This window comes from Malaclemys terrapin, chromosome 7, assembly GCF_027887155.1.
Source record: "Malaclemys terrapin pileata isolate rMalTer1 chromosome 7, rMalTer1.hap1, whole genome shotgun sequence".
Lineage (NCBI taxonomy): Eukaryota > Metazoa > Chordata > Testudines > Emydidae > Malaclemys > Malaclemys terrapin.
The window spans coordinates 83,345,117-83,372,676 of NC_071511.1; the positions used below are offsets into that span (position 1 = coordinate 83,345,117).

Below are 27,560 nucleotides of genomic sequence, written 5' to 3' on the forward strand. Positions count from 1 at the left end.
CTGAACAACTTATCCAATTGCTCCGCTATCTCTTCCACCTCAAGGCCTAAGTTAGTGGCCACCTGTCGGAGCAGGACTTGGTGCTCCTTAAAGTCATCCGGTGGGCTAGCACAAGAGGGCCCCGCCACCCCCTTGTCGGGAGAGGACGAAGATGACTGAACCACTGGGGGGGGCCCCGGGGCATCATTCTCCACAGGGGAAGGGGGTATCAAGGTGGGCATCTGTCCCTCCAACACAGTGCCCACCGGCGCTTCCTGAATCAAACCCGGTGCCAATTGGGGTTTGTCCAATACAGTGACCAAGGACTGGTGAGATGGCGGCATCAGCATAACCGGCATACCCAAAGTGTTCCAGTAAGGCCACTGCACTGGCAGGTCAGCATCGCTGTGGTGTATGCAACTTCCGGAGCCCAGTCATGATGGTGCAGTCTCGGTGAGGGGCTAAACTCCCTCTCCATGCCAGAGAAATCCTCCTCCGGTGAGCAGGGCACGACCATCGATGCCTGAATATGGCGGCTCACCATCGCTGGGGGTGACTGGTGTCTCGAATGGTCAGACCAATGCTGGGAGTAGGGGGAGCGGCACTGTGTTGGGGAGCGTCCTCTAGGTCTTGGTGACGGTAACCGTTGGCGCGAAGACAACCCATGCCAACTGTAAGGCAACTAGTGCCTCCCTCTGGGTGAGGCCCGGCGCGAGGGTGGAGCCCATGAGCACGGTGCCGGTGACCTGCAACGGCGAACCAGTGACATGGGCTGACACGGAGACCAAGGATGCAGCGACAAAGGGCTCTGCCTTGGCTCTGGAGACCGGTGGCACTCATTCACCTTTTGGGAGGCGTTCACAGCTGGTTTGCCCTCGTAGGGAGCCTTCACCAGATGCATCGCTGCACGCAGTGCCAGCTGTGGTGGGAGAGTCTGTTGCTCTTTGGGCACCGGGAGCTGAGAGTGCGTTGACTGCACCAATCAGCCTGGGTCTTCTATCGCTCCCTGGAGTTGGTGGCGGATCCCTTAGGGGGGGTAGTAGGTCCACTTGAGGGTGTGCCCCCTTGCAGCTCCGGCATAGGTGGGCAACCCAAGTAGGGTCCTTTGCGCAATGCCCCTCGATCTGACTTGCTCAGTGTCAGGTCCCTCTTTGTTTTCTTCTTGGGCACCGGCAAAGGGGATCAATGCCAGGAAGAGTCCGATGCCAGCAGTGCGGTATGCACCAAGGCCGAAGTGCTGGGCATTGTGTCCAGCCAGGCCGACTCAGAGGCTGGGCAAAGAGCAGCCTCCATGAGGAGGGCCCTCAAGTGAATGTCGCATTTTTTCTGTGTCCTGGGACGGAAGTTCTTACAGCTGCGACACTTCTATTTAACGTGGGATTTCCCCAGTCACTTCAAACAGCTACCAAGTGGGTCACTAACAGGCATAGGTCTGTTGCAGTCAGAGCAGGGCTTAAAACCCAGAGACTGGGGCATGCCCCGCCTGGGTCAAAGTCCACACTGGGATCCTAACTGACTAATGACAGTACTTACCAGCTACTTGCTAAACTAATCTACTATAAACAAATTATTTACAGTTGGAACACAAGGTTCAAGGAGTAGGAAAAAAAACACTGGCCACTTGCGAAACAAGAGAAAGAGGCACTCTGACTAACCACCATGGACGGTAAGAAGAAACTGAGAGCGCATAGGGCCAGCAGTGCCTAATATACCAATGCATGAGGACGGCGCTCAAGGGGGCGCCACAGCCAGCCCTACGGATACTGCTAAGGCAAAAATCTTCAACAACTGTACACGTGGGCGCACACACACCTAGAATGGAATCAACATGAGCAAGCACTCAAAGAATGTGTTTGTTTCACTCAGCACTTTTTGAGCTTCTGGGGAGTTCTTGCAGTGTCAAATGTGTTTAAGTATTGCAATAGAACAGTGCTTTTAATGGACTAAAATTTGATTACTCAATCCTTTGAAAATTAGGGTCACAGCTTATATTTTTAAGTGGAAAATCTATATCATGTCCATTATTGACCTCTCTAGACCCACTATCAAAAGACAAGGTACGCTAATGTTTTACTGTGGTGTGACTGGATCTCAACTTGTATATCCAAAAACGGAGGCAACAAACACTTGAAAATTTGGGCTTTCGTGACTTGCTCACACACTTAGTTAATAAACAGAGCAGGAACAGAAGCCAGGTCTCTTGACTTCACTGTCTACATAAGCTCCGTAGACATGGCTACATAAGGGAAAGAAAGCGGTCAGACATGATGTTGCCTACTTTTCTCTTCTATCCTGCTTTATGGAGTTTCAGCTATTTGTACCACCATACATTTCCTGGCATTTTTGGTTGCTATACTTGTCAGGATTGTGGGAGAATTAGTGGGGAATGGCAGAATCTTAGCAGAATATGTGATGAAGGGGGGAATTTTAATCCAATGGTGAAAGGAGTGAATCTTCTCTGTGGCCATTTTATTCAGCTTCTCTAGAAATATTTCCTTAGAAACCTAGTGCAGTCCACGATGAGTCAAAAGAGGATTCATTCACTGCAGAGTAAAGCGTACCTTGTCAGAGAACCAGATGAGCCTGGACTCTTCATAGTACCTAAACATTCCATATTTGGGATCAAGCAACTCTCTCATGATGAGCAAGAAAAATTCTTTGCGAACACCTCCTGCATCAACAGCTTCTTCCCCTACAAAAATAACCTGAAATGGGCACTTCAGTTAGCACAGAATATAAAAAAGAAATACAAAACAAATTACATTTAATCTAAAAATATACTGAATTTGTTAAGGTATAACAGATACTAAAATAAAAATTATGATCTGATTTAATGTTAGATTAAGGGAATTTAAGCAGTATAAACTGGCTATACCTTGAGTGGTTTCTTGTAATCTACATTCTTCGTTTTCCTTAGGACTTCCATAGCATCTCCTACAATATTGTCTCTGCGCACCACTAATATTAGACAAGGATTGACAGATTCAAATACAGGGAGAAAAATAGATGAGAAATTCTGTCTGTGAGCCTGGTCAACAGCCATCTGGGGAAAACCAAGTAAAAGCCTTAGTTATAGTAATAACTAACATTGCGTGCATGAAAAAGCCAACATTTAAGAGCTTCTATCAATGTCTTTATTTAGCAAACATACCTGGGAGCTACAATTTTAGATTTAACATACTTTACATCCCTCTAACCTCAGCAAATATGCTTTCTACTAGCACCAACAAATTTAACAGTGCTGTTCAACAGTTCCATAAGTCTTAAATTACTGTTTTTAACAATTAAAAACTTTTGTATAGCAGAAACAAAGCTAAACACACACTACAACCCATCGAAGGTCTATTGAAAACAACTGGCAAATAGAGGTTGAGGAGGTAAATATTAATCTGGCATAAATGAGCATTAAGAAGTGGTTTCACAGAGTAAAATTTGTTCATATTTTTCTTATAGCTGTTTTGTATCATTTGAGTTGTATTTTCTTCCACGGTCTAACAATCTTTTCACTTGCTTTCCTTCTCCTCCTTAACATGAAAGATCATATTAAACAAAATACTGTCATGAGTAGTCTAATTATGGCACAGAGTTCTTTAAAGCTTGCCAAATATCTACTAAAAAGAGATCATTAACAATCTACTCTGTAAATGGGCACAGGCATAGAATTAACATTTTCATTGAATTTTCATTTATTTTTCTGTTCACGTAACAATTGCTGATTTTTGAGCATCAGTGGTGAATACAAGCTTTGAAAACAGATTTAAAATTGTATTTAACAACTTATTGTGATTACAGAAATTAGTATTTTTCAGCAGGAGTGCATATCATACAAGCACAGTGCCTCTTTCCCATCTATCTTCAGCTTCAAAACACAGGCTCTTATCACTGTAAACAGGCAATATGAAAATGGGCATGTGGAGGACGGGGAGCAGTTCAAGTAGTCAGAATGTTTGGAACTATTATTTCAGTCACTTGCTTTTATTTTTCCTTCACTCACTCTGTCCCCTTTATACATGTGATTTTCATAATTCATGACTCCTTTACAACAGCTCTGCAGGTATGTATTATACAGAATACCAATTGCTGAACAATTGTTCATCACACCACACATGTTTCAGTGTTGCTCAGATAGAAACAAAGACAACAAATAAGAAACGTGGACTTCCAATGCATAAATGACACTGTTAGGTGAACATAACTCATGCTTAGAAATAAAAGGACACAATATAGGGTACGTTTTACAAACCATTATATTTATGAATTAGCTTTACCCAGATAAATGCAAAACTGAAATAACTAAAAATAGCAAATATGTAATTTGATGGTAGCAAATAGGGAAAGAACCAATGATGCTCAAATGCAATCTCCATATTGCAACAATTTTTCCAGATTAAGAAATTCAGTCCCACCTTTCCACAAAAAATACATTTAAAACAATTTCCAAGCCTTGACTCTCTCCCATTGCATTGCAGATGTAGGTAAGACCATACCTATTACAGTTTGAGATAAGCAATCAGTTGGCTGGTAAAGTGCCACCTAGCTACTGAAAGGAGAGAAATTGCTACCAAAATATATATATATATATATATATATATATATATATATATATATATATATATATATAAAAACAACAATTTACACAGATTACCAAACAATACAATTTCAACCAGGTTCAAAACATTAAAAAGGGGGAGAAAAGTAAACTACCCCAAATTTATATCATGCAAATTACTTGTAGAAAAGTAGGAAGAAAAAAAAAATTTGATCTCAAAATACTTGATAGATTTGAGTCCTTTTTGGATATTTTAAAAAACTGATGTCTAAAAAGAGTGAAATACCATTTTACCTGCATTTGTAAGACAGCATCTGTTTGCAAGAGCGTAGTTTTTGCCTGTGCATCGAACACGAAAGGGTATGTGCAAATTGTAACTGGATTTTCTGTTAGCTAGAAAAAAAAAAGTAAAATATTAGTGCACAGAGTTATCATATGGTACTTAAAAAGCGTGGTTATAGTCAGAAAAAAATGAGACTGTAAAAATGGTTCTCTCTCATTCAATATATCTGCTTTATTGACAAAAGATTTTACTTGTCAGTGCAGGGCCAATATTGTTGTGGGAAAGGGAGTGGATTTTTGAATTCTCTTATGTTTCATCAACAAAACAGTTAGATCATTTCTAAATCTTTATTATTGATATAGGTATGAGGTTAGAAAGCGTTTTGGTTACAGATCCTAGTTTGAGCTTGCATTGCTTACAGTTTTAAAAGTTTTTTAGGCCTTGTCTACACTACAGAGTTTTGTCAATGCAAGTTATGCCAACATACCGTTTCAATTAAACCGCTGTTGCATGTCCACACTATGCTCCTTCTGTTGGCAGAGTGCATCCACAATAGCAGCTCTTGCATCGACAGGGAGCAGTGCACAGTGGGTAGCTTTGGGAAGGGTTTGCAATGCTTCATGGGGCAGGTACAGCATCGAATTATGCAGGTTTCTCAATCTCATCGTTCCAGGAGCATTCTACTAGATTGCCAGCTGCTCTTCAACTGAAATGTGTGTGTGGGGGGGGTGGAGGGTGACGGGGAGGGAGGGGGTGAGAGAGAGACAAGGTGTGTGTTGGGAGAGTGTGAGAGAGGACGAGTGTGTATATGAGAGAGAGAGAGTGTGTTGGGGGGGGGAGTGAATGTGTCGGCATGCTGTCTCTAAGTTCAGACAGCAGCTAGAAGCAATGAATCCTGAGCAGGGGGAGGGGGGACACCCTCGATATCAGACCCTGCCTCCCTAAGTCTCTTCCCCCTTCCCCCCACCGCCCTAAGCAGCAGCCTGCCCTGCCTGCCACGTTCCTAGTGCCAAGAAGAACAGGATTCAGAGTTAACGTTTTGATTCTGTGATTCCCTCAGAGTACTCCCCCAGCCTCCTCTCCCAACAGATGAAGATGATCCCCCCCCCCACTGTCGTCCAGACAGGAGTGAGTTTGCTGCCGAAGCTGCCATGCTCAGCTGGGCTGTAGCTATGTGAGCTCTCCACATAGAGAGAATTTCAATACTTCCTAGGGCTTTGAAAGGGGACGGGTGCATGCCTGTGTAGCTGGAGAGAGGCAGTGGAATTCAAAACAGTGAGCAGAGCGGTCACGGTGCGCATTGTGGGATACCTCCTGGAGGCCAGTTACAGCGATGTAAGGAACACAGTGACTACACTGATGTTTTGTCGCTCTAACTTTGTTGCAAAAAGCTTTATGCTTCTCGTCAAGGTGATTTTATTTTGTTGGCAAAACAGGGGAGAGTTTTGTTGCGAAAAGTAGCATTGTAGTATGTGCACCTCCACTGTTTTGTCGGCAAAATCTGCCTTTTGCCAACAAAACTGTGAAGTGTACACAAGGCCTTATAGTTGTACTCCATCAATGACTTCTATATCTAACCTGATTACTTATGTCTTCAGAAAATTGTGCAGCTATTTTTCTGACTATACTCACACAAATTTTAAAGTCTTACTTACATCTAATACTCTGAAATTAATCCTTGACAGAACTAGAGCTTAATCAAAATTTCTGATTTCCTTACACTCTGAAAAGGAAGCCAGATTACAACCAATCTTACCTCAGTTAATCCATGGTTGATGTCCTATGACAGCAATGCACAAAGGTAGCAATAATTAAGAGTAAAAAGCAGCATTAGTGTCTGCATTAATTATTCTTCTCTGAACCAGCAAAAATATTTAACTACAGTATTTTTAAAAACTTAATTATTAGAGAAGCAAATAAAAACATAAAACTTTTGCATTTAGAATTAATCTACAGACTATAACCAGATACTTTTAATTACTATATCTAGGGTCTTTAAAATGCGGTGCTCCAGTAAAGTTTTCTTGGATGGACAGCACTAAAATAATAAAATGTTAAGTTATGGGAAATGTATTATAAATGTTATATTAACAGTAATATCAATTTTTAAAATCCTGGCATTCTACATATAATGCTTACTTACTCACTAAGAGTCTTTATGTAAAAAGCAAGCTTTTTGCTTCTTCCCTTTTCTCAAGTTGTTATACCATATTATATGTTAAAATGCAACAAAGCGTTAGTACATGTTTTGATTTTCAAGGTGCAAAAGCCACTTAGAGCATGAGTTTAGATAAATGCTCATTTGTTTCCATAATCTGTAACTACTTTATTGTACACAAAGATTAAGAGAGAATGTGCAACTTTTTGGATGGTCTTGGAGGGGAATTTAGTGATAGAAGAGGCATATGTTGCTGGAACACTTAAATTTGCTTTTTCCTGCATGTTTCCCTGTCATCCTCTGTTGAATGCTAAGACAGATTTCCCAAGGGTAGAAAATAGAAAATAAATTTAAATAGCACCAAGAAGTTTAAAAAAAAATCAGTACTATAAAGAAAAATCTCAAGGAACCAGGATATCTGAATCCCTCACTTATAAAAGTTAATGGCCAAAATGATAACTACAAAGGTGTTTATTTAAAACACACACACACACACACACACACACCTCTTACCATCTCTGAAACACTAGCTTACCTAGAAGTTCTCCAAATAGAATGCATGTGAAAGTGCACATTTGTGAAGCTGTGTGTACACATGGCACCTGTTATTTTTTTCCCTAATCACTCAGTCTACAGTAATGTCCTTCAAACAAAATCTTAACTGCTTTTAAAACAACTCGTTATATTAGTATTTTATTATTAGACTGTAATGGTCTTTTTCCAACTCATGTCTACCTCATGGTTGAAGGCTGGCAATGGCAAAGTTCTTCCAGTGACTTGGAACAGAGCCCAAGGAGTTGACAAGCGGCGTTTCCCAAATAGAAGCTATGATACGATATGCTATTAGTGTTCAGAGAACATTTCATTTGGTCTCAAGTGAACCACCAGAAGGTATTTTTAAGAAGACAAACACTTCCATCGCTAGAAAAGTGAAAAACAACTGTACTAATGAATTCTGGAAAACCACTAAAACTTTCAATTAAAGTCTAACAAAAGAATATTACAATCAGATTTTAGCTAAGAAGAACTGAAGCAAACAAGCCACTGTACATATAAAAAGTTTTATTCCCAGAGTTAGCTGATTAATAAAAAGTAGATCCCAGAGCTAGAATACTGACTAGAGAGAAAGTGCTTCCAGATAAAGGTCTGTGTTAAAGTTCATCCAGTAAGTGACTGAATTGATCTGCCAGAGCTTGCCAGCTATGTAGCTCAACAGAATACCTCATGGCAAATGACTCAGTGCCAAAAAAAAAAAAAAAAAAAAAAAAAAAAAAAAAAAATCCTCTTGAAATCTCTAGAATCAGGTCCTTTAAAGTTTAGGGAAAGAAAAATGACAAAGATGATGTCCATCGTGTCATGGACCAACTGACAATCCTCTCCCCCCCTCCCCCCAAAAGCAATCATGACACATGATGGCTCCCCTCTCCACTGAAATTCATATTCAAAATCTCAACAATGAATGTGCCTACAGAGTACCTAACAAGGGTTTTCAACTTTTCATAGAGCATTTGAGCCCAGAAACCAATGAAAGCAATAGCGGCAAAAAATATCAATCCCATAAACCTAACAAGCAAGCCATCACAAAAGCATGACAATCCTACTATGCTGAGGCTAACAAAAGTTGGATCAGGAAACCTCTGTAGAGCCAAAAATAAAGAACATATCTACCAATGAAGAAGTTTCATCTGAATTGGATAAAAGGGTGAAAAAATGCACCTGCAATGAGATCTAGAATACAGATACACATATTGGGTGAAGAGACTAAGATAGGAACATTCTCTTCTGATAAATACAAAACAGGTCCCAAAAAGTTGAGATTGTACAGAAAGGAGAAGAGATTTAATCAACTTTTGAAGAAATCTTTACTGTGGGGGAAATCTTTACTGTATTTCCTTCTTCACCATTGAAGATCTTCAGCTACCAGTAAGAGAAATAATTTACCAGGTGTCAGTACTGAAACTTCTCCCTCAAAGTACCTTAAAAGAATGACACAGGAATGAAAGAATAGTCAGGAAGGATGACCTGAAATGGATTCAGTCCATCCATCAATAAGCCAGACTTCGGACAGTCAGCTAAAAAAAGCCCCTGTTATTATTTGTATTACTGTAGTGCGTAGGAGCCATAGCCATAAACTGGGACCCCACTCCGTTAGGCCTTGTATCCTGGGGAACTCCCTACCATCAATGCATATGCTGAAAATAGCACTAAGTGAATAAGAGCCACATTAGAAGTGCTGACAGAATAATTATTCCCATTGAAAGGACCATCAAGGATTTCTTTGGTATGAAGCTCAGTGCTAAAGAATTGTTTTAATTTGGACCATGCTCCAAAGAATCAAAGTGGGAACAAAATGAACAGACTGTTAGGATTTTCCATAAGCAAAAAATAAAAGATATGTCCCCCTCACTTACTGGCTCAATATGTCAAGTAAGAACAAAATTCACTTCCTTGGAACACATCTTCACCTCAAGCAGTTTATACAAAAAAGTGATTTGTGATGGACAAAAATATGGTATTTCTCAGAGCTTCAATTGGCATTTTTTTCAAACTTCACCAAGGAACTGAGCAAAACAGTCATGCCCCAAAGTTTTAACAAGAGAAGAACACAGACTTACAGTTATAGGTTCGACAGTCAAATAATAAAAAAACATATACCTGTAAGGGAAGGTTTTAATAAGTTCATAGATTTTTAAGACCAGAAAGGACAGATAGATCATCCAGTCTGACCTCTGGCATAGCACAAGCCACAGACTTTCACTCAGTTACCCCTATAATGAGCCCAATCATTTGTGTTGGACTAAAGCAGTTCATCCAGAAAGACATCCAATTTTGAAGGCTTCAAATGATGAAGAATATATCACTTCCCTTGGTAGTTTGTTCCAAAAGTTAATCGCCTTCATGATCTGTGCCTTATTTCTAATTTGAATTTGTCTGGCTTTAACTTACATACAATGGCTCTTGCTGTCTTTCCCCACTAGGTTAAAGGATCTGTGTGAAGGTACTTATACACTATAATCGAGTCACCTCTCACTATTCTCTCCGATTGTCTAAACCTTTTGAGTTCATTAAGTCTTAACCGCAAGGAATTTTTTCCCAGGCCTCAAATAATTTTTATGGTTTTTATGTACTCTCTCTAATTTTGCAATATTATGCTTAAAAATACGGATACCTGAACTAGATGTCTGCCTCCCCAATGCTGTATACAGAGGTCAAGTCATCTGCATATTCCTCACCACTCCCCTCCTGTTTACACATCCAAGGACTGCATTAACCCTTTTTGACACAGTGTTGCACTGGGAGCTCATGCTCAGTTGGTTGTCCACTATGGCCCCTTAATCATTTTTAGAGTCACTGCTTTCCAGGATTCAGTTCCCTATTCTGTAGGTATGGTCTGTATTCTTTGTTCCAAGATGACTGTCTTTGACTATTAAAGCACATTTTGTTTGTTTGAATATGTCCATTTTACCAAGTGATCCAGATCACTCGTGTAACTGCCCTGCCTTCGTTATTATTTACTACTCCATCAATCTTTGTGGCATCCACAAGTTTTAAATCAGCAATGATTTTATATTTACTTACAGTTTACACCTCTACCCCGATATAACGCTGTCCTCGGAAGCCAAAAAAGCTTACTATGTTATAGGTGAAACTGCGTTATATCGAACTTGCTTTGATCCGCCGGAGTGCGCAGCCCCCCTCCCTCCCCCGGAGCACTGCTTTACCGCGTTATATCCGAATTCGTGTTATATCGGGGTAGAGATGTATTAATGAAAATGTTGAATAGTATCAGGCCTAGTGCAGATCCCTGTGGAACTCCATTCAAAATACTATGTTGGTTTTTCATTAACAACTACCTTTTGAGAGGTGTTTGAACAATTGCTTGTGTAGCTGACTTTGAAAGCCCTGGGGCAGATAAAGCACTAGACCAATAAGGGCTCTTTTTATACTAAAAATTTCATTAATATAAAATTAAGGTTGTTCAATTTTATACCTTATTAACACAATCACCATTCAGCCACCGTGATTTTTGAAGGCATTTTACAAAGAACAAGAGATACCCAAAGACTAGAGGGAAGCTACAGTCATAGTTTAAAAGGAACAGGAAACTCACCATTCCATATGCCTGCTGCTGGATCCAGTTGATGTAGTCATTTCTGATGTCTATCAAGTCTTGTATTTCATGAATGTAAAATTTGTCATACTGTATAATTTGTCCTCCTCTCTCATTTACCTGAAGAAAAGTTCGATTGTTTACTTTTCGTTATTTTTATTTTTCATTATTATTACTTGCTACTAAAAGTTTGCTTAGTCTCTAATGTTTAAACATAAAAAGTCTTTTTAAAAAATAAACAATTTAAGCTATGTCAGTCTAACTGAACTTGGATACCTTACCAAACAAAAACTAGGAAAGTGGTTTTCCTTCCCAACAGAGTAAACATTAAAGGTGTCCAATGCCCACAAGAACAGAAGAAAGGACGTACGGGAGGTTGAAATGTAGATTATTCAGAAATCCCATGAAATTGCAAGAAAAATGGAACAGCGATAGCTGCAAAATATAGTTACATACTGTACAGTGCTGTCATTTTTAAATTACTGCAGACTTAAGAGCGAAAGAAGCCTTGTGAGATCCACCAGAAACCACATTCTGGGTGGTCATCTCATATTTGCTCATTTAAAAGTCCCAGGATAGAGGAAAGAGTGGTGGATGAAGAAAACTCTCTATTCAAGTACTATTTTTTGTTTGTTTAAAGGCCCTGACTAAAGTGCAATTTTTAACCTAGTTTGTAACCGATTAATGACAATTGCTTTGAACAGCGTTTATCAACACATAAGCTTAGCTACCTATGCTTATAGTTAACTAGGAGTCTCCCTTGTTAGTCGTACATGGTGGTACATGGTTTTCTTCCTAAAAAGCAAACATTGTTGTTATTTTGCCTCCCAGGCAGGATCCTCCAAACCTGGCTGTGTAACCAGAATGCCTAATACTTCTTCCTTCCAGATTTTGGTCAACAGGACATCCCATAGTATACTGCCCTACTTGCTCCTGTGTAGGGTATATTTCCTCCTGGTACTTAATCCCCTACTAAGCCAGTATGGGATAGGTACCCAGATTTTTCCAGAATTTATTGATACAAACACAGTTTAGCAGCATACTAGGTGTGGATGCCCACCTGGCTGCTGTGTGGCTGTCTTATGGAGGAGGAGGGAAATTGCTATGTAGATACAATATAAATTTACTGTAATCTAGGAAGACTGAATTACAGATTAGAGGATGATAATATGTTACAAAAACATGATTTTACTTACAGTATAGCTAGGACCACCCCCACACACATATACCCAGCCAAGATTAGAAAGACATGAATGTAGAAGATGAAAATACTTCAGGAATTCATATCACTGCTTTAAAAAGGCCAACTTCTATTGCCCCTCCTTCCATTTTCTGTATCCCAAAGATGAAACCACTGTAATACTGCAATACAGTAGAAGGACAGGCAGATAACTTTAGAAGAGATCTAAAGCAACGACTAAGGGCATGTGTTCATAATATTCTTATTATGGAAATCAAAACAGACAGCACAGCTGTAAAGATTTCAATCAGGCTGTCTTTTTGAACATTAGTCTGCCATTCCAATTAATGCCCTGCACAGAGTCTGCTCTATGAAATCTGGAATTTCCTGTGAAGCAACAAGGGGCAGTGCAGCAGTAAAAACTACCATTTTTTAAACTGCACTTCTTTCACAGAGAACAGTAATATAACATCAAAAAACATGAACTGAAGATGTAAAGATCTCCAAAACTAGATGTACTCTGGAGGTCTCAGAGTACAATGCTTCTCATAAGGGATGCAACACTGTGCTGATTAAAGGTCACTGAACATCTGAGAAGGGAAGATGGAGATCTGATCAGATCCAAGGGTTTATGAAGGCAGCAAAAGAAAAAAAAAAATGTTTATTCACCTTAATTGAAGTTTTAGTAGTTTATAAGAACACACATTCTCCAAACATACCCCCCACCCTCTGCAAAACTTTGGCTACTGGGGGCTGTGAAGACTTCCACTTGAAGCTACAGAATATTTTAGGTAATGTTATAAAAGAAAGTGTGGTGGCAATGGAGAGTAAGCCCTGTACTGTGCACTGACCATTTACTCAAAGAAATCCAATTACAGGTAAGCAACTTATTTTTCTTCTTTGAATATTGTTGCTGTCATTGGGAGATTGACAAGCATTAAGCTCTCTCTAAAGAAGTGAGTTTGACAAGAGTAATTCAACAATGACTGCAGAACTGCTTTCCCAAACATAAGATGATCAGTTTAAGTGTGTGTGTGGGGGGGTCAAATTATTGAGGGGGAGCCTGGTACAATAGGTCTGCCTTCCAAGAATTTAGGAGTATGGTGTCAATAATAAAGTCCCAATCAATTATGCCAGGAACTTATAAATTTGCACAGTCACTGGCTGACTGTGCCAGCATGTCAAACCAATCTACAATTTCCATGAATAGTGGAAGCTCAAAACCCTGCTACTCTGGAGAAAAGGTCTTGGAAGAGTTTAAAATCTTCTGGTGGAGACACAGATGTCTTTCATAACATCTTCCATGTATTTCATCTTCCTTATGGACATTCTCTACCTTTTATATATATTATTCATTAACCAACCATGGAACAGGAAAGACAGATGCCTCAACAGGTTTCAAGGTTGACCTTTCAGGTGCATATGATGGAAAAACATTAGAAAGTCATCTCCACTCCTGTGCTACCTCACTCCATAACAAATAATACCACCTTGCTTTTACATAACACTTTTCACCAGTAAATCTCAAAGCACTTCACAATTTTACAGATGGGAAAACTGAAGCACAGAGAGGTGATATGACTTGCCCAATATCATCCAGCAGGCCAGTGGGAAAGGCAAGAATAGAACCCAGGTTTCCCCAAGTCCAGCACTCTATCCACTAAGCAATGCTGTCGTCTCTCTCAGAAAGGAGGTCTAATTTGAGAAGCAGGAAACCAAGGACCCCAAAAGTAAGCCTTCAACTCCATCTCACATGGCAACAAAGCAGACTCCAGAAACCCTCAGATCTGACATAAATGGGGAGTGTTTGGTGATGGGCTTCTACTCAGCTGAACAGACTATGAAGCCTATAATGGGAAAGAGTAAATATAGTCCTCCATGTCCTCCCTCGAGAACAAAGACCAAACCAGGAGAGGTAGCTTCACTGGAGAAGATTAGCTTTTACTTGGTACCAGGAGAGGAGACTTAACCTTCTGAACTGGGAATAAAGACTTTTCCCTCTGAACTAGGAGCACCAAGAGCAGGAACCTCTACTTCAGCATCTTACAGTTCCACCAATTGGTGCCAATTTTACTGGAACTGCTACTCTCAAGGGGAAAAAAAGTGGGACTTTGCAATCTCCTTTTCTCACTCTTGATTCTGAGAAAACATGTTTTGGTGCTGAGCCCAATGCTACCTTTGGCTTCTCAGACCCTCTTATAACTGGACTTAGATTCACCCCAAGATCGGAACTTAGAAGACCTAGAGATAGTTCCAACTCTCCATTTACTCTGAAAGCTTTAAGAATTGTACTATCATGGACTTCAACAAAGATTCACAGCTCCTGCAAGCCTGGACAGTGAACATCATACATGGAACTTCTGCTGGGTAAATATCCTTCAGCAAGCAACGAAGGCTTTACCTATGGGGGATCTGTAATGGACATCTTGTCCCCACAAGAAGGGTGGTCCTTAAATGTAGTCTTATTCCAAAGTACTGTCAATACCGCAGAAAATTAACTCAACTGGGTGAGTCAGGAGGACAGTTTCTAAGGAAGAAAAACATTTATCTGCCTAAGGATTTATGTAAAACATTAATCACTGTGTTCAATTAACTATTAAACTAAAAGCAGCCTAAAACAGGAAGATGAAAACCAAAAAGAGGCAGATGAATTGAAAGTCCAGAGACCAGAGAAGTTCAAACTTGCTGCTTTGGCAGCTGTAAAGAATCAAGGATGGGCAAGAGTCCTGTTTCCATATGTAACTTCGCCTGGAATGTCCCACAGCTAGAGACAAAGCCTAAACTGCCCCAAGAGTCTCAACTTTTTTGGAAAGTTTCCAGGCTTTGGTGCAGTGTACAGGCACACCTCAAAAGTAGGTCTCTCCGCTAATAATATTTGAAATTAAGGATTCAGCTGGCTCTCCACATCAAATCTCATGCACTGACGCCCCATAATATTTCATGATATAGCTCAGTGGTTTGAGCATTGGCCTGCTAAACCCAGGGTTGTCAGTTTGAGGGGGCCATTTAGAGATCTGGGGCAAAAATCTGTCTGGGGATTGGTCCTGCTTTGAGCGGGGGTTGGACTAGATGACTTCCTGAGATCCCTTCCAACCCTGATATTCTAGGATTTTATTTTTTTAAATTGTTATTAAATATACATAGTGCACAAATGGCCCAAGCAAGATCAAGGCCTGAATACGGTAGATGTTGCGCGCGCGCACACACACACACACGTACACACACTCCTTGCCCCAAAGAGCATATAAAGACAAAATGCAATGACAGAGTAGTGAACTAAAGGAGGAAAGAAAGACTATGATAGCTAATAAGACAATGCAATTACACAAGCATGCAATGTGAACAAAATAAAGGTTCCAAATTATGAAAACCATTTTTGTCAACATTCAGAACTTCACTGTCACTAAAGATTAAGTTTCAATGCTAATACTCCATTTAAATAAACTGGGAATAGGAGGGAGTAATCATAATTCTCTCAGCAATGCTGTCTTTTTTTTTTTTAAGCTGCAGGCTTAAAATAACTGCACATCAATTTATAGTCTCAATTTTATTATAGTAAATGAAAGTTTGAGTCTTCTAATGTATTTTACTGTATTCTCTCAAATATAATTACTCCATTCAATTTGCGTTTCCATGAAAACTTATAACTGTCCTACCCAATGAGAGCATCCACATGCTCACCAAACTAAAATTTAGTATTCCACTGATTTAGACATCCAGAAGGCATTGCTAACAAGAAAACTATATAGTGTCAATCCATAGAAGAATTCTAAATCAGAGCACTTTCATTCCTTCACTGATTACAAAATAAAAAGGGATTTAATTAACACTGCATAACAGTTAACAAAATAAGCAATTTGGAAACAACAATCCGCTTAAAATAGCTCAGGACATACCCTATGTAAAATTTCCAGAACTTTGAGAGAAGTGTGTAGAAAACTGGTAAAGATTCTTCTTTCAGAATTGGGGATACCAATCTTGTATAATTTCAGGAGGTGGACCACAACATCCTTGTACAGCTCCACTATCTTGAGGAACAATGGAGGTTCAAGTATAGACCACCAGTTTTCTGTCAATAAAGAGTGAACATATACATGTAACACTTATAATCACATCTTTCAGTGTTATACTGCCCTTCTTCCTAAAAATTATACCTCCCAGAGATTGAAAGCTATAAAGAGATTAGGGTGGAGAAATAGGAACATAATTTTCATCTCTACTGAAATGAACTGGTGTAGGAAAACTGTTTAGAATTGGAAATGGTTATCTACCTTTCCGTAGCTGTTATTCTTCAAGGTGTGTAGGCTCATGCCTCCTGCACAGATGTTGGAGATTTCCCCCCCCTCAGTATTACCCATTGGTGTGACTTAAGCATGCTCTGTTGACACACGCCACTACACGCTGGTACAGTGGACCCCGCTATAATGCCCTTTGCAATAGCGCACCATGGGCAATAACAAACGTGGTCCCTGGATCCCACCTCAAGCCTTGCTGCTGACAGCTTCTCCAGCCCCAGAGCTGCGGGGCGGGGGACGGCAGGGTGTGGGGCAGGGAAAGAAAGATGACAGCTCCTCCGGCCCCAGGGCCGCAGCTGGGGGGCAGAGAGCTGGCGAAACTAGTACTGAGAGGCTGAGCAAGTCCCTTGCAGCTGCATATCCCTCTCAGTTTCTCAACTGTCTCTCAAGGGACAGCCCCGACAGACCTGGCATCAGCTCAGGAGGCAACAAAACCCTTTTAGCAGCTCTCTCTGCCACACACTCAGCAGAGTTCTTGCCTCTGTCTTGTCTTGGTACCAAGGTTGATGGGCGAGACACTGAGCCTGAAGAAGATCTGCATCTCTTCTTTGGCACCGGTGATCGTGATCGAGAAGCCTAAGATATTTTTGATGGAGCACTCTGTACTGACACTGAAGTATCTGGGGTGCTCTCCTTCAAAGGGGAGTCTCAGTGCTGCTTTCATAAGCAAGCACTTACGCCTTGCTGCTTCTGGACCCTCTTTGACCAGGATTTGAAGCCCTTACAAATGTGACACCTGTCACTAACGTGTCTCACCTATGCACTTAAACCAGGTTAGATGGGGAAATCACTAACCAGCATCAGCTTTGAACAAAAACAAGTCCCACAGGACTTACACCCTGGTGAGCAAGGCATCTTTCCAGTACTGAGCTCAGTACTAAAAAAGGACAAACAGTCCAAAAGGACACCAAAAACCCCCTGAAACATAACATTAATTTATCTAAGAAAACAAAAATCTAAGAACTAACAATAACTGTAACTATCTACGAGAGAGGGAAGGCACTTGAGTTAACCAAACCAAGATCGCTCCAACAACCGTCACAGGCAGTCAGAAGGAACTGAGAGGAGTCGAGGGGGTTCCGCCCTCTTATACCAGCATGCAGTGGATTGTGGTGACAGAGGGGGCTCAAGCCACCCCAACAGGTACTGCTGTGGGAAAAAAAAATCTCTGACATCTGTTTACAAGACATGCACATATCTACAGTGGAACTGACACGTGCTATCACTTGAAGAAGAAATTACAGATACTTGGTTTAAAAATAGGGACATTATGCTGAAATGTTCTGGGGGTTTTTTAAATCCAGGAATTTTGGAAAAAAATAGAAGTTAGTGGCAAATATGGATGCTAGTATCTATTGCACTGGGGCAGCTTTGAAAGGAGATAAAGAGGCAGCAAGGTAAGCATATTGAATAGGCAGACAGAGGGGATTCCAAAAGAGCTGCATGTTTGTCAGTATGCAGATGCGTATGGAGACAGAAAAATGTCAGGGGAGAGGAGCTATAGAGCTATCCCTAAAGTACTGCCTCCTTCTACGGAAACGGTTGTAACATGATGGGCGTGCAGCAAACCTTTGAAGTAACAAGCTGTTCCTAGCACAACACTTTGTTAAGTCTTTAAATTTGAACATTCCTTCATTATAAATTAACTCTGCACAATAAAACAGTTACCTAATTACAATACACTCTAACGGAATCAGTTTTGTTATAAACAGAGGAAATAAAATATGATATAATTCAAATATAAATTAAAGCCAGAAAATCTGTGGGGAAAAACAGCTGTCAAACAGCTATGGGAAGACATAGTGAAAGCTGTACTGTCTAAAAGGAAAAGGATCTTGAGGCAATAAAGACAGCTAACAGGATATGAAATTATAATGGAACAGGGTAAGAAAGCTAGAGTGGTTTTAGGCTGTACATGAACAGATATCCTGGCTCAGAATAGGGAAGCAATATCCCTCTATGCAGCACTGGTGAGACCTATTGAAGAAAACGGTAAAATGCTTTGTCAAAGTAAATCAAAGATTTCTGTCTGTTCTTTAGCAATCCTGGAAACTGACTACGGGATGCTGTTTGGCAAGAAAGGTGAGCTATGACTCTTCCAGCACGACAGCAACTATCTACAAGAGAGGAAAGGCATATGATTTCTTGGAAAAACAAACTGCCTCCCCCCCCACACACACATTCTTTGAAGAGTGAAGATGAGTGAAACACACCTGATTATGCAGATTTAAATTTTACTGATAATCGTGAGTATGAAGAGGACATAGAAAATGTAAACACTAATTAAATCAGTCTAACAGGAAACACGAAAACCCTCTAAATCCTTTAAAAGAAATCCATGAACTACAGAGATTCTCACTCTCAAAAGGAATCAGACTGAAGACAGTGATAACTGATCCATTTTATGGACTGGCAAGTAGCTCACGCAGATATTAAGGAAGATATACACTTTCCTACCTAGTTAGGAACATACCTCTTGGTGATTGAGTAATAGAGAAGAGAAAGAACTAGATTCCTAACTTTTTCTTTGAGGGATTCTACAGAATTATATAGAGAGAAATTTTTGCAGATCCTATTAATTCATTTCTGCAATTTCCACATACTACCAATTTTCAGCTAGAGAGAATTTCAACACAGAAGATTTAAAAAAAAAAAAAAAAATTCTTACCAAGTACTTTCAGTGGAGCTTTTTCTAGATTTACAACAGCTGTTCCAAAAGGAATAGCTAATGTTGTAAAATTGTTCACATCACTCATCAGTGGGCATTCTGGTAGAGTGAGATACAGCCTTAGGGCTTCAACATCAGGTAAGGAAGTAGTCAATTTAGGAATAAGGTTCTTCTCCAAACTAGCTGCAACCTACAACATTGCATAGACGTAAACTCAGTTTATTTTAAAACAAAAAACAAATAAGCAAACATCTGAAAATATAAACACAAAGTTAACGAAAGGGCTTGATGCTAATATGACATGAGCAGGTGTGCAGTGCAGAACAATAATTTGAAAATAGTTTTACTGCATGGATGTGCGTAAGCACAATAGTGAAGCTATTCGCTTCATGTACCAATGTTTACCTTAGATAAAAACAGAGTAACTATTCCATAGCAAAAGCTTCATAGCTAAACACTTCAAAGTGTGCTTTGTGGAAAGCTGAAGGTTAGAGTGCAGAAAATATACAATGCTTAACACAAACCATATTAATTTAGAAAAAACAGACTTAGATTATTATACACATTATAATGTACATATTACAGCATTAAAATAGAAAAAGTATGGAATTAAAATCACAGATATTTAGACACAGAAAATGTACTGTGTTGTTTACTGCTGCCACTACAAAATGTTTTTACAAACTCCTCATTAACTTAGAACTGGTTTATAGAGATTACATTTTTATACTAAAGAACCAGACCAAGGTGTAACACTACAGAATTTATGAATCCGTATAACTACATCTAAGGAAGATTTGCAGGACAAACCTGTTGTGATATACGAGGATGGTCAGGACTTATAAGTTTGTGAAATAGTAGTCTAGCAGCATTCATATCAACCCCCGAGAATCGAGCACTAGTTCTATAGTGATCATCATTGCTGAAGGGGGGGGGAAAAAAAAAAAAAAAAGGCTGTAAGAATTTTGCATTCACTTCCTCTCCACACCTCACCCTCCCTGCCCCAGACATTTTTATTTCTGCTTCAATAAACTATCTTGAAATCTGAAATTTACAAGATTACCCACTCACCTGACAGCTAAAAAACTCCCATTTAGGCAGCCAGCTGAAGAAAATGTTCCATCTATTTCACTAAAAAACATATGTATAAGAAAAATTAGATTTACATCTCAAATGGAAGTTTGTGTTTACTATAAATTGTTATTTATACCCTAATGACACTTCACATAATATCTAATCATGCCTATCTGCAATATCAGTGAATGAAATTGGATAAGACAAAATGCTAACTTGAGATAGTCAAAACAAAACAATTTTCATTGGACAGCTTTGTGTATAGGAACTGAAACAGCAGACCCCAAGTTCTGAATGTTTCTCAAAGAAAAATAAGCTTGTAGAAAGTTGGTACTTTTCTACAGGAAGATATTCTGACACTTGAACTGATTCAGGCAATCACTTTTATATAGTGCTTTTTAGGTAGCTTCTTTCGTGGACTTTAAATGCTAATAAATATCTTTTTGCCAGTGCTATTAGACATCTGATCTATGAAAACGGATAATGGGCCCTGGCTTTATCCACAACCAAAACACACATTAATTAGTGGTACAAGATCCCCTCTTACAAGTCGCCTATTATTTTATTACATATTATATAAAAACCTTTCAGACTAGCAAAGTGAATGCGTGAAGAGAAAATTCGTTCACAACCTATTCCTAGATGCATACCGTTAGATGTGAAGTTTGTAAATTAGCAAAAATGTTTATATTCACAAAGTATGAATTTGTTCAGAGAGCTAAAAAAAGTCACTGAACATCAATGAATAGCTAGTATTCACTAAAAAAAAAAAAGTTAAAACTGAGAAACTCATGCAACGAATAGCTACAGAATATACTGCACATATCTAATAATAAATCTACAGAACTCTGCATTAATAAGCTTGAGGAAATAATAATATTTCAGTTGCTTGGATCTCTCTTTATTTTACACTGCAACTACAGGAATTTCAGTCCAGTAAGGAAGGGCCATCTACACTCAGAAATAACCACGGTCAACCTGGCCTACCAGGAACAGGGAAATGTCCTGAAACCCAGGGAAGCTCATCTTTAAAAAAAACAAACAAAAAAAAAAACTGTAGTCTAGCTGAGAGGTCTGACTCTTTAGAACTGCCAAAGGGGCAGGTTTCTCACTTGCTTTGTCCCACCAGGAGCAGCCCCTGTAGGATCCTCATTCAAAAGTCAGGGGCTGCTACGTTTTGAGATGTTCTCATTTCTGAATCAAGTGCAAGAGTACATTGCAGACCCAGACAACGAACACGGCTTGACACTCTAATCTGATTATGACAACAGAAGAGTACTTTGTATTACAGGCTGCATTTATAGAGGAATTTCTTTTGTCCCAACTCATTTATTAGTTATGAATGGCAGCAAAATTGAAATTCACAAAACACTTACAAAAACACAGTTTCACATTATGTATGGAGGTAGCTGGTAGCACATGGCCTTCACCCTTCTATTCCTTCGAGATTCTCAGTTCACTCTCCCTCTAAAGCCTGACCTGTTCTCCACCTATGTTCCTGAGGCCATTACTTTGATGACCAATGTTCTGTCAATACTCCCACTCAAGTCATCTGTCCTGATGTCAAATTCCCTATACTTTACTGTTCTTTAAAGGTCTGTATAAAAAGTGATTAAAAGTGATCACTCAACCAGTAGATCTCGACCAGCTGTACTGAGTTAAAAGGAGTTAACATGAATCTAAACCCAGCAGTTCTCAAACTGAGGGTCAGGACCCCAAAGTGGGTAGTGACCCCATTTTAATGGGGTCACCAGGGCTGGTTTTAGACTTGTTGAGGCCTGGGGCTGAAGTATGAGCCACTCCACCTGGGGCCGAAGCTGAAGCCTGAGGGCTTCAGCCTCGGATGGTGGGGCTCACGTTGCAGGCCCCCTGCCTGGGGCTGAAGCCCTTGGACTTCTTTTTTTCCCCCTGCCTAGGGCAGTGGGACTCCGGCTTTGCCCCACCCCCACTCCCACCAGGGCGGTGGCGCTCGGGCGGGCTCAGGCTTTGGTCCCCACTCCTGGGGTCGTGTAGTAATTTTTGTTGTCAGAAGGGGTCGCGGTGCAATGAAGTTTGAGGACCCTGATGTAAACAAGGGAAAAGGTCAAGGTTACCTAACCTCAACCACTTTTCCCAATCTAGACAACCCATAGAGGCTCCTTTTCTCCTACCCGAGTCCCTACGCACACCTTACCCCACTAAATCTTATAATCCCTACCTTGAGTCCACATTTTGTATCTTAAATGTTTGTAATTACTTTTTATTTAGTTGCTTCAACAGGAAGGAAGTAGAACTACTATAAGGCTTTAAATTGCATTAAAAGCAGCATAGTCAAGAATAAAGCTCTGATGTGTACAGCAAAGACAAGAATTAAAACATTCTTTGTGAAAAACTTTCATAACTGTGTGTATGTATTATAATTTAGTTTAGTTTTCAAAGATATTTTTCTCAACAATTTAATTTGTTCTTACTCAGCTATCTCCACAGGAAGCCTTCCAGATGGACAAGTCAGCAATTTCTGAATAAATACTTCGTTCACAGTCCAGATCTGCTTTGAAGAATCAGGACATCTGAAGTCATCTGGTGGCATCATGTTCTAAATTTAGAAGAGGGATGTCAGCCACAGAAAGCAGAACAATTTTCTCATTTATCAGTCTTACTGAGGGAAGCAAACCCCTAAAATGTAATTGACAAAACTCTTTATTCATACATTCATATTCCATGAGAATATTACAGTAGTGAAATACCATATTAGAAGACAGAAACCAGATTATGCAACTTTCATTTGAATAAAGTATATTTCGTGTTAGGCCTTTTAGCTCTAGCTGGGAAATAAATTTTTGAATATTGATTGCAACTGGCACCTAAGTTACATTGTAATATCCCTTCAAACCCTACAGAAGATGTTACTGGAATAGCATAAAGAATAACAGCAGGTTTTCAGAGAAATATACAAGTTAAATGCAAGTGAAAACCAATGAGTTTTTTCAATTTGCTTAATATAAAACTGATTAATTTCAAATGAATAACTAACTATGCAAGACTAGATAAGAAATATTTATTTCACAGCAAGTAATATTAAGTGTTTTAATAATGAGGGTCATTTCTTTAGGAAGAGATCCTCTTATGGGCACCTCCCCTCTGAACGCTGATTACACATCCCATCCATCCCAATGCTGATTTACTTACACCTGTGTGCACACACACACAGAAAGGGGGCGGGGGGGGAAATCTCCTCCCTCTGCATCAGGGATGGCCACGGATGGAGAGGGGATATTGGATAGGGAGAGCCAGGGCTCTGAGGTAACACTGAGCATTCTATCTCTGGCGCTTGGGTTGCTAGTTCTTGCTCACACATTCAAGATCTAACTGATCACTATATGTGAGGTCAGGAAGTGTCCCCCAGATCAGACTGGCAGGAAACTTGGGGTTTTTTCACTGTCCTCTGAAGCATGTGGGTGCAGGTCACTTGCTGGGCAATATCTCACTTAAAACACTGACCTGCCATTGCAAGGGCCTCACGTATTGGTGCACCTCAGTCCCTTCTAGTCTCTGCCTGTGGCACATAATAGTCTAGTCTCCTCTGGGTTATAATACTTTGGTCTAATTTCAGTTGTAGGGTTAATTTGCGGATGCTGGGGGGAGGTGGTAGCCTGCGATGTACAGATCAGACTAGATGATGTTAAACACTAAGACTATGAACTATAGTGCTTGGTAACATGAAAAAAAGTAATATTTGGACAGAAAGGAGGCAAGATGAAAATAAATGTTTTTGTATTAAAGTGAGTTTATTTGTCAAGTTCTATCTCTACCTCATTTGCTGTCCCCCTTCCTCTCCCACTTATTTCTGGATTTTACATTTATTACTACTAAATCCCTTTTATTGTCTGCAGTCCTCACCATTTCAATCACCACAGGTCACTTTACAATTTATTTTTTGGCTTACTGTGATTAGCACCCATTTGGTATCATGAGCAAATCTGATCATGGGTAAATTTAAGAAACAGTTCAAATAGCTTTCCATTACTGAGCAGTAACTCAAACACTCACAAGCGAGTGCTCTTCTTAACAGATTAATACATGCTCAACTGAAACTCCTTAGTGGGATTCTTTCATTTTTCATTACATGCTTCCCCACTGCAGTGAAAGGAACTCTGCAGAAAACCTGGAAGCACTTCATTGGCTTCTTTACACACAAGATAAGCACCAAAAAGAAAAGGGAGGCAGGGCAAAGGAGGGGATTTACATTTTAAACGCTCTTCGTTTCTTGAAGCTGAAAATTCACTATAAGGAAATCCCAGGGCAAACTCCAAAGAACTTCACCTAACCTATATTAAATATCCACTCCCCTAAGAGTCTCCCAGATGCAATCTCAAACCAGATACTAGCAGAATGGCTTGCTAAATTGCTGTGCTACCATTGGTTCCTTTAGTGGGGTAATTTCTATTTCCAGCTGCTCCCACTGTCCAATGGGAATTGAAGATGCAGACAGTGTTAGTCACCACATTCAGTAGCTATTCTGACTAATCTCCTCCCCCAAACTTCCCTCAAACACTATGTGCAAGGAGGCTGTAGTGGGAGAGGAGTTTGACTTCCCCTCTGACCAACCCCATCTTTGTCTGATAAACAGGGGCCCCTACTCTTTGGGGTTGCCACCCATCGGCGTTTTACCTTGCAGTCCAGTTTTTGGCTTCTGTTTTCCTGGTGGCAGGTGCCCAATTTTCAGCCAGAAAGTATGGTCAAAAAGGGGATGTGGTAGTGTCCAGTCAAATGTACTGAGCGAACACCAAAAGTCCAGTAACTGTGGTGTAGGGAGAGGTGCTGGATCATTAACCTGTGCCAGCCCCTGCTCAGGCAGGGCTGCCTCCTACCTGCAGGCCTTATCAGGCTGCAGCAGCTCCCACCCCAGCCCTAGAGGAGAGGGAGCCCGGCGCGGGGTGAGGGGAGAGAAAGAGACCATCCAGCAAGCAGTAGGGGAGTTGAGGGGAAGGGGCCTTGACAGTCCAGTTACCAGCAATTAGAAACATGGCATCCCTACTACTCCTGCTGCCATCAAACCTCATACCTATAAAACTTTTAAACACTCTCAATACTTCCAACTCCTAAGTGAATTGCCTCAGCTCCTGTTATAATTGCTCATACTGAAACCTTCTCATTCTCTGCAAGGTCTATGACGGGGAAAAGGGACAGATAGGTGGTGGGCAAGAAGGAAACGGTTTTAAAAGGAAGAAGGCTGGAAGCAGCAAGAGGGAGCACAAAAAGGGCAGAGGAGAAATTTAAATTAAAAAAGGAAAATTAAGAAAAAATTGTGGAACTAATGACACATAAAAAGCAACACGATTTAGTTGAAGTATGGTACGTTGTCATTCCTTTATCCTATCCTGTGTCCGTTTTGTCTATTTAGATTGTAAGCTCTTAAGGACAGGGAACTACCTTTATTCTATATCTGAGAGGGTCCTAACACACTTTTGGATGCCTTACAAATAATATACTAACGAACACGTTTTTGCTTCCCTCCACACCACAGAGTTAATCATGCACAGTATCTGCATGCCTGCACACAGGAAAGAGGACAGAGTGAGACAAGTAGAGTGTTTTATTTTCTGTAAAGTTGCTTTCTGCTAAAAACCAGGAACAGTGCCTTATATGCTTACGCAGGGAATTCTTATGCTTTTCAAACAACGTAACAACAAAATGTTAAACTATTTAGGTGCTATAAGCAGGGCGCTACTTTAGTACTCTTAAGATTTATGGATATTATAGAGCAAAATAAATAATGGTCCCCCATGCATCAGTGATCGCCAGTTAACCTCAGCTAATTCTTGTCAAAATGTACTTAAAAAAACAACAACAACAACAACAAAAGACAACTTATTTTGGCAGTTTATATGAACTGGTTTTTTTGGTAACATTAAAAAAAAACAACCAAACACACACCGCACTGCAACTATATAAATACCAACTACATCTGAGCATTTTTACATATAAGAATAAGAAAAATCATGAAGAATTGTTAAAATTTATGTTGGAACGAACTTCTTCTGCTGCTTCATCTAGAATTCCAAAAATACTACAATATTCAAAATTTTAATCATAAAAAAGTAATATGCAAGGTTTGTTCAATTTTATGGTTAAGGTCTGGAGTTTGGCATTTTAAATTGGATTGCTGGGCAACTATTGTTTTGAACGAATTAAATTACAAAAAATTAAGGTTTCAGGCAAGACCCTGTGTATATTTAGGCAATGTAGATCTGCACATGAATATAAAATTGTCTTTTTTAAAAATTGCTATATAACTATGCTTGTAATCTAAGCTTTCATTTAAGAATAATTACATTTTTAGCCTTTATGGTTGTGAAGAAAAACTTCAGAATCTTAAGTGAAAGTAAGTCAACGCAGTTTTGTCTGCCTGAGTTGACAGATAACCTGTAACAGTAAATCCAGGGAACATATGAATGGCCCACATTCATCTGAGTCAGGGTGTTGTTATTTCTATAATACCCAGAGAACTGTGCTAGCCACTTTACAATCATTTAAGAAGGAAGCTATGAGGCCCAAAGAGCTCACAGTTTAAGCAGAAGAAAAATTGATCGTGAAGGGAGGCAACAAACAAGCAAAATGACTGAAGTAATGTTTTATGCAGTGCAGTTGTAGCCATGTTGGTCCCAGGATATTAGAGAGACAAGATGGTGACAAGCTCTTCTTCAGGTCTGGAAAAGATACTCCCAGCATCATGGCAAAACCCTAGGTGGAACAGACTGTTAAGCACAAGTAGTTAGCACATACTGTGAGGGACTAACACCTCTGCAGTCATAGGACAAAAAGAGGGGGTTAGGGAGTCTCAAACTGCTGATGTCACAGTGTCTAAGACTGTAATAAGAACAGGAGTACCTGTGGCACCTTAGAGACTAACAAATTTATTAGAGCATAAGCTTTCGTGGGCTACAGCTCACTTCTTCGGATGCATAGAATGGAACACACAGACAGAAGATATTTATATATACAGAGAACATGAAAAGGTGGAAGTTTGCATGCCAACTGTAAGAGGCCAATCAATTGAGATGAGCTATCAGCAGCAGAAGAAAAAAAACCCTTTGAAATGATAGTCGAGATGACCCATAGAAGGTGTGAGGAGAACTTAACATGGTGGGAAAGATTCAATTAGTGTAATGACCCAACCATTCCCAGTCTCTGCTGATGCTGCTGTATGAAACTACAATATATACAAATTGTGATTGTTCTCAGAGTATATCTAATAAAAGCAAGTGTCATTTGCATCAAGTA

The 27,560-nt window shown here is 39.9% G+C and overlaps 1 protein-coding gene across 6 annotated transcripts in view; it reads right to left on the reverse strand.

Moving 5' to 3' along the window:
- The window catches only part of HERC4 (HECT and RLD domain containing E3 ubiquitin protein ligase 4), an 84,896-nt gene that overhangs the window by 31,688 nt on the left and 25,648 nt on the right, over positions 1–27,560 (reverse strand). For 4 of the 6 annotated variants that reach the window (XM_054035206.1, XM_054035207.1, XM_054035209.1 and 1 more), the window contains exons 11-20: positions 22,748–22,872; positions 20,295–20,354; positions 20,034–20,145; positions 19,224–19,413; positions 16,157–16,329; positions 11,081–11,200; positions 6,568–6,591; positions 4,823–4,921; positions 2,855–3,022; positions 2,541–2,684 (exon numbers count right to left, since the gene is read on the reverse strand). In XM_054035206.1, the coding sequence (XP_053891181.1) occupies positions 2,541–2,684; positions 2,855–3,022; positions 4,823–4,921; positions 6,568–6,591; positions 11,081–11,200; positions 16,157–16,329; positions 19,224–19,413; positions 20,034–20,145; positions 20,295–20,354; positions 22,748–22,872 (1,215 nt within the window). The other 2 variants (XM_054035210.1, XM_054035211.1) reach the window with 2 other exon arrangements.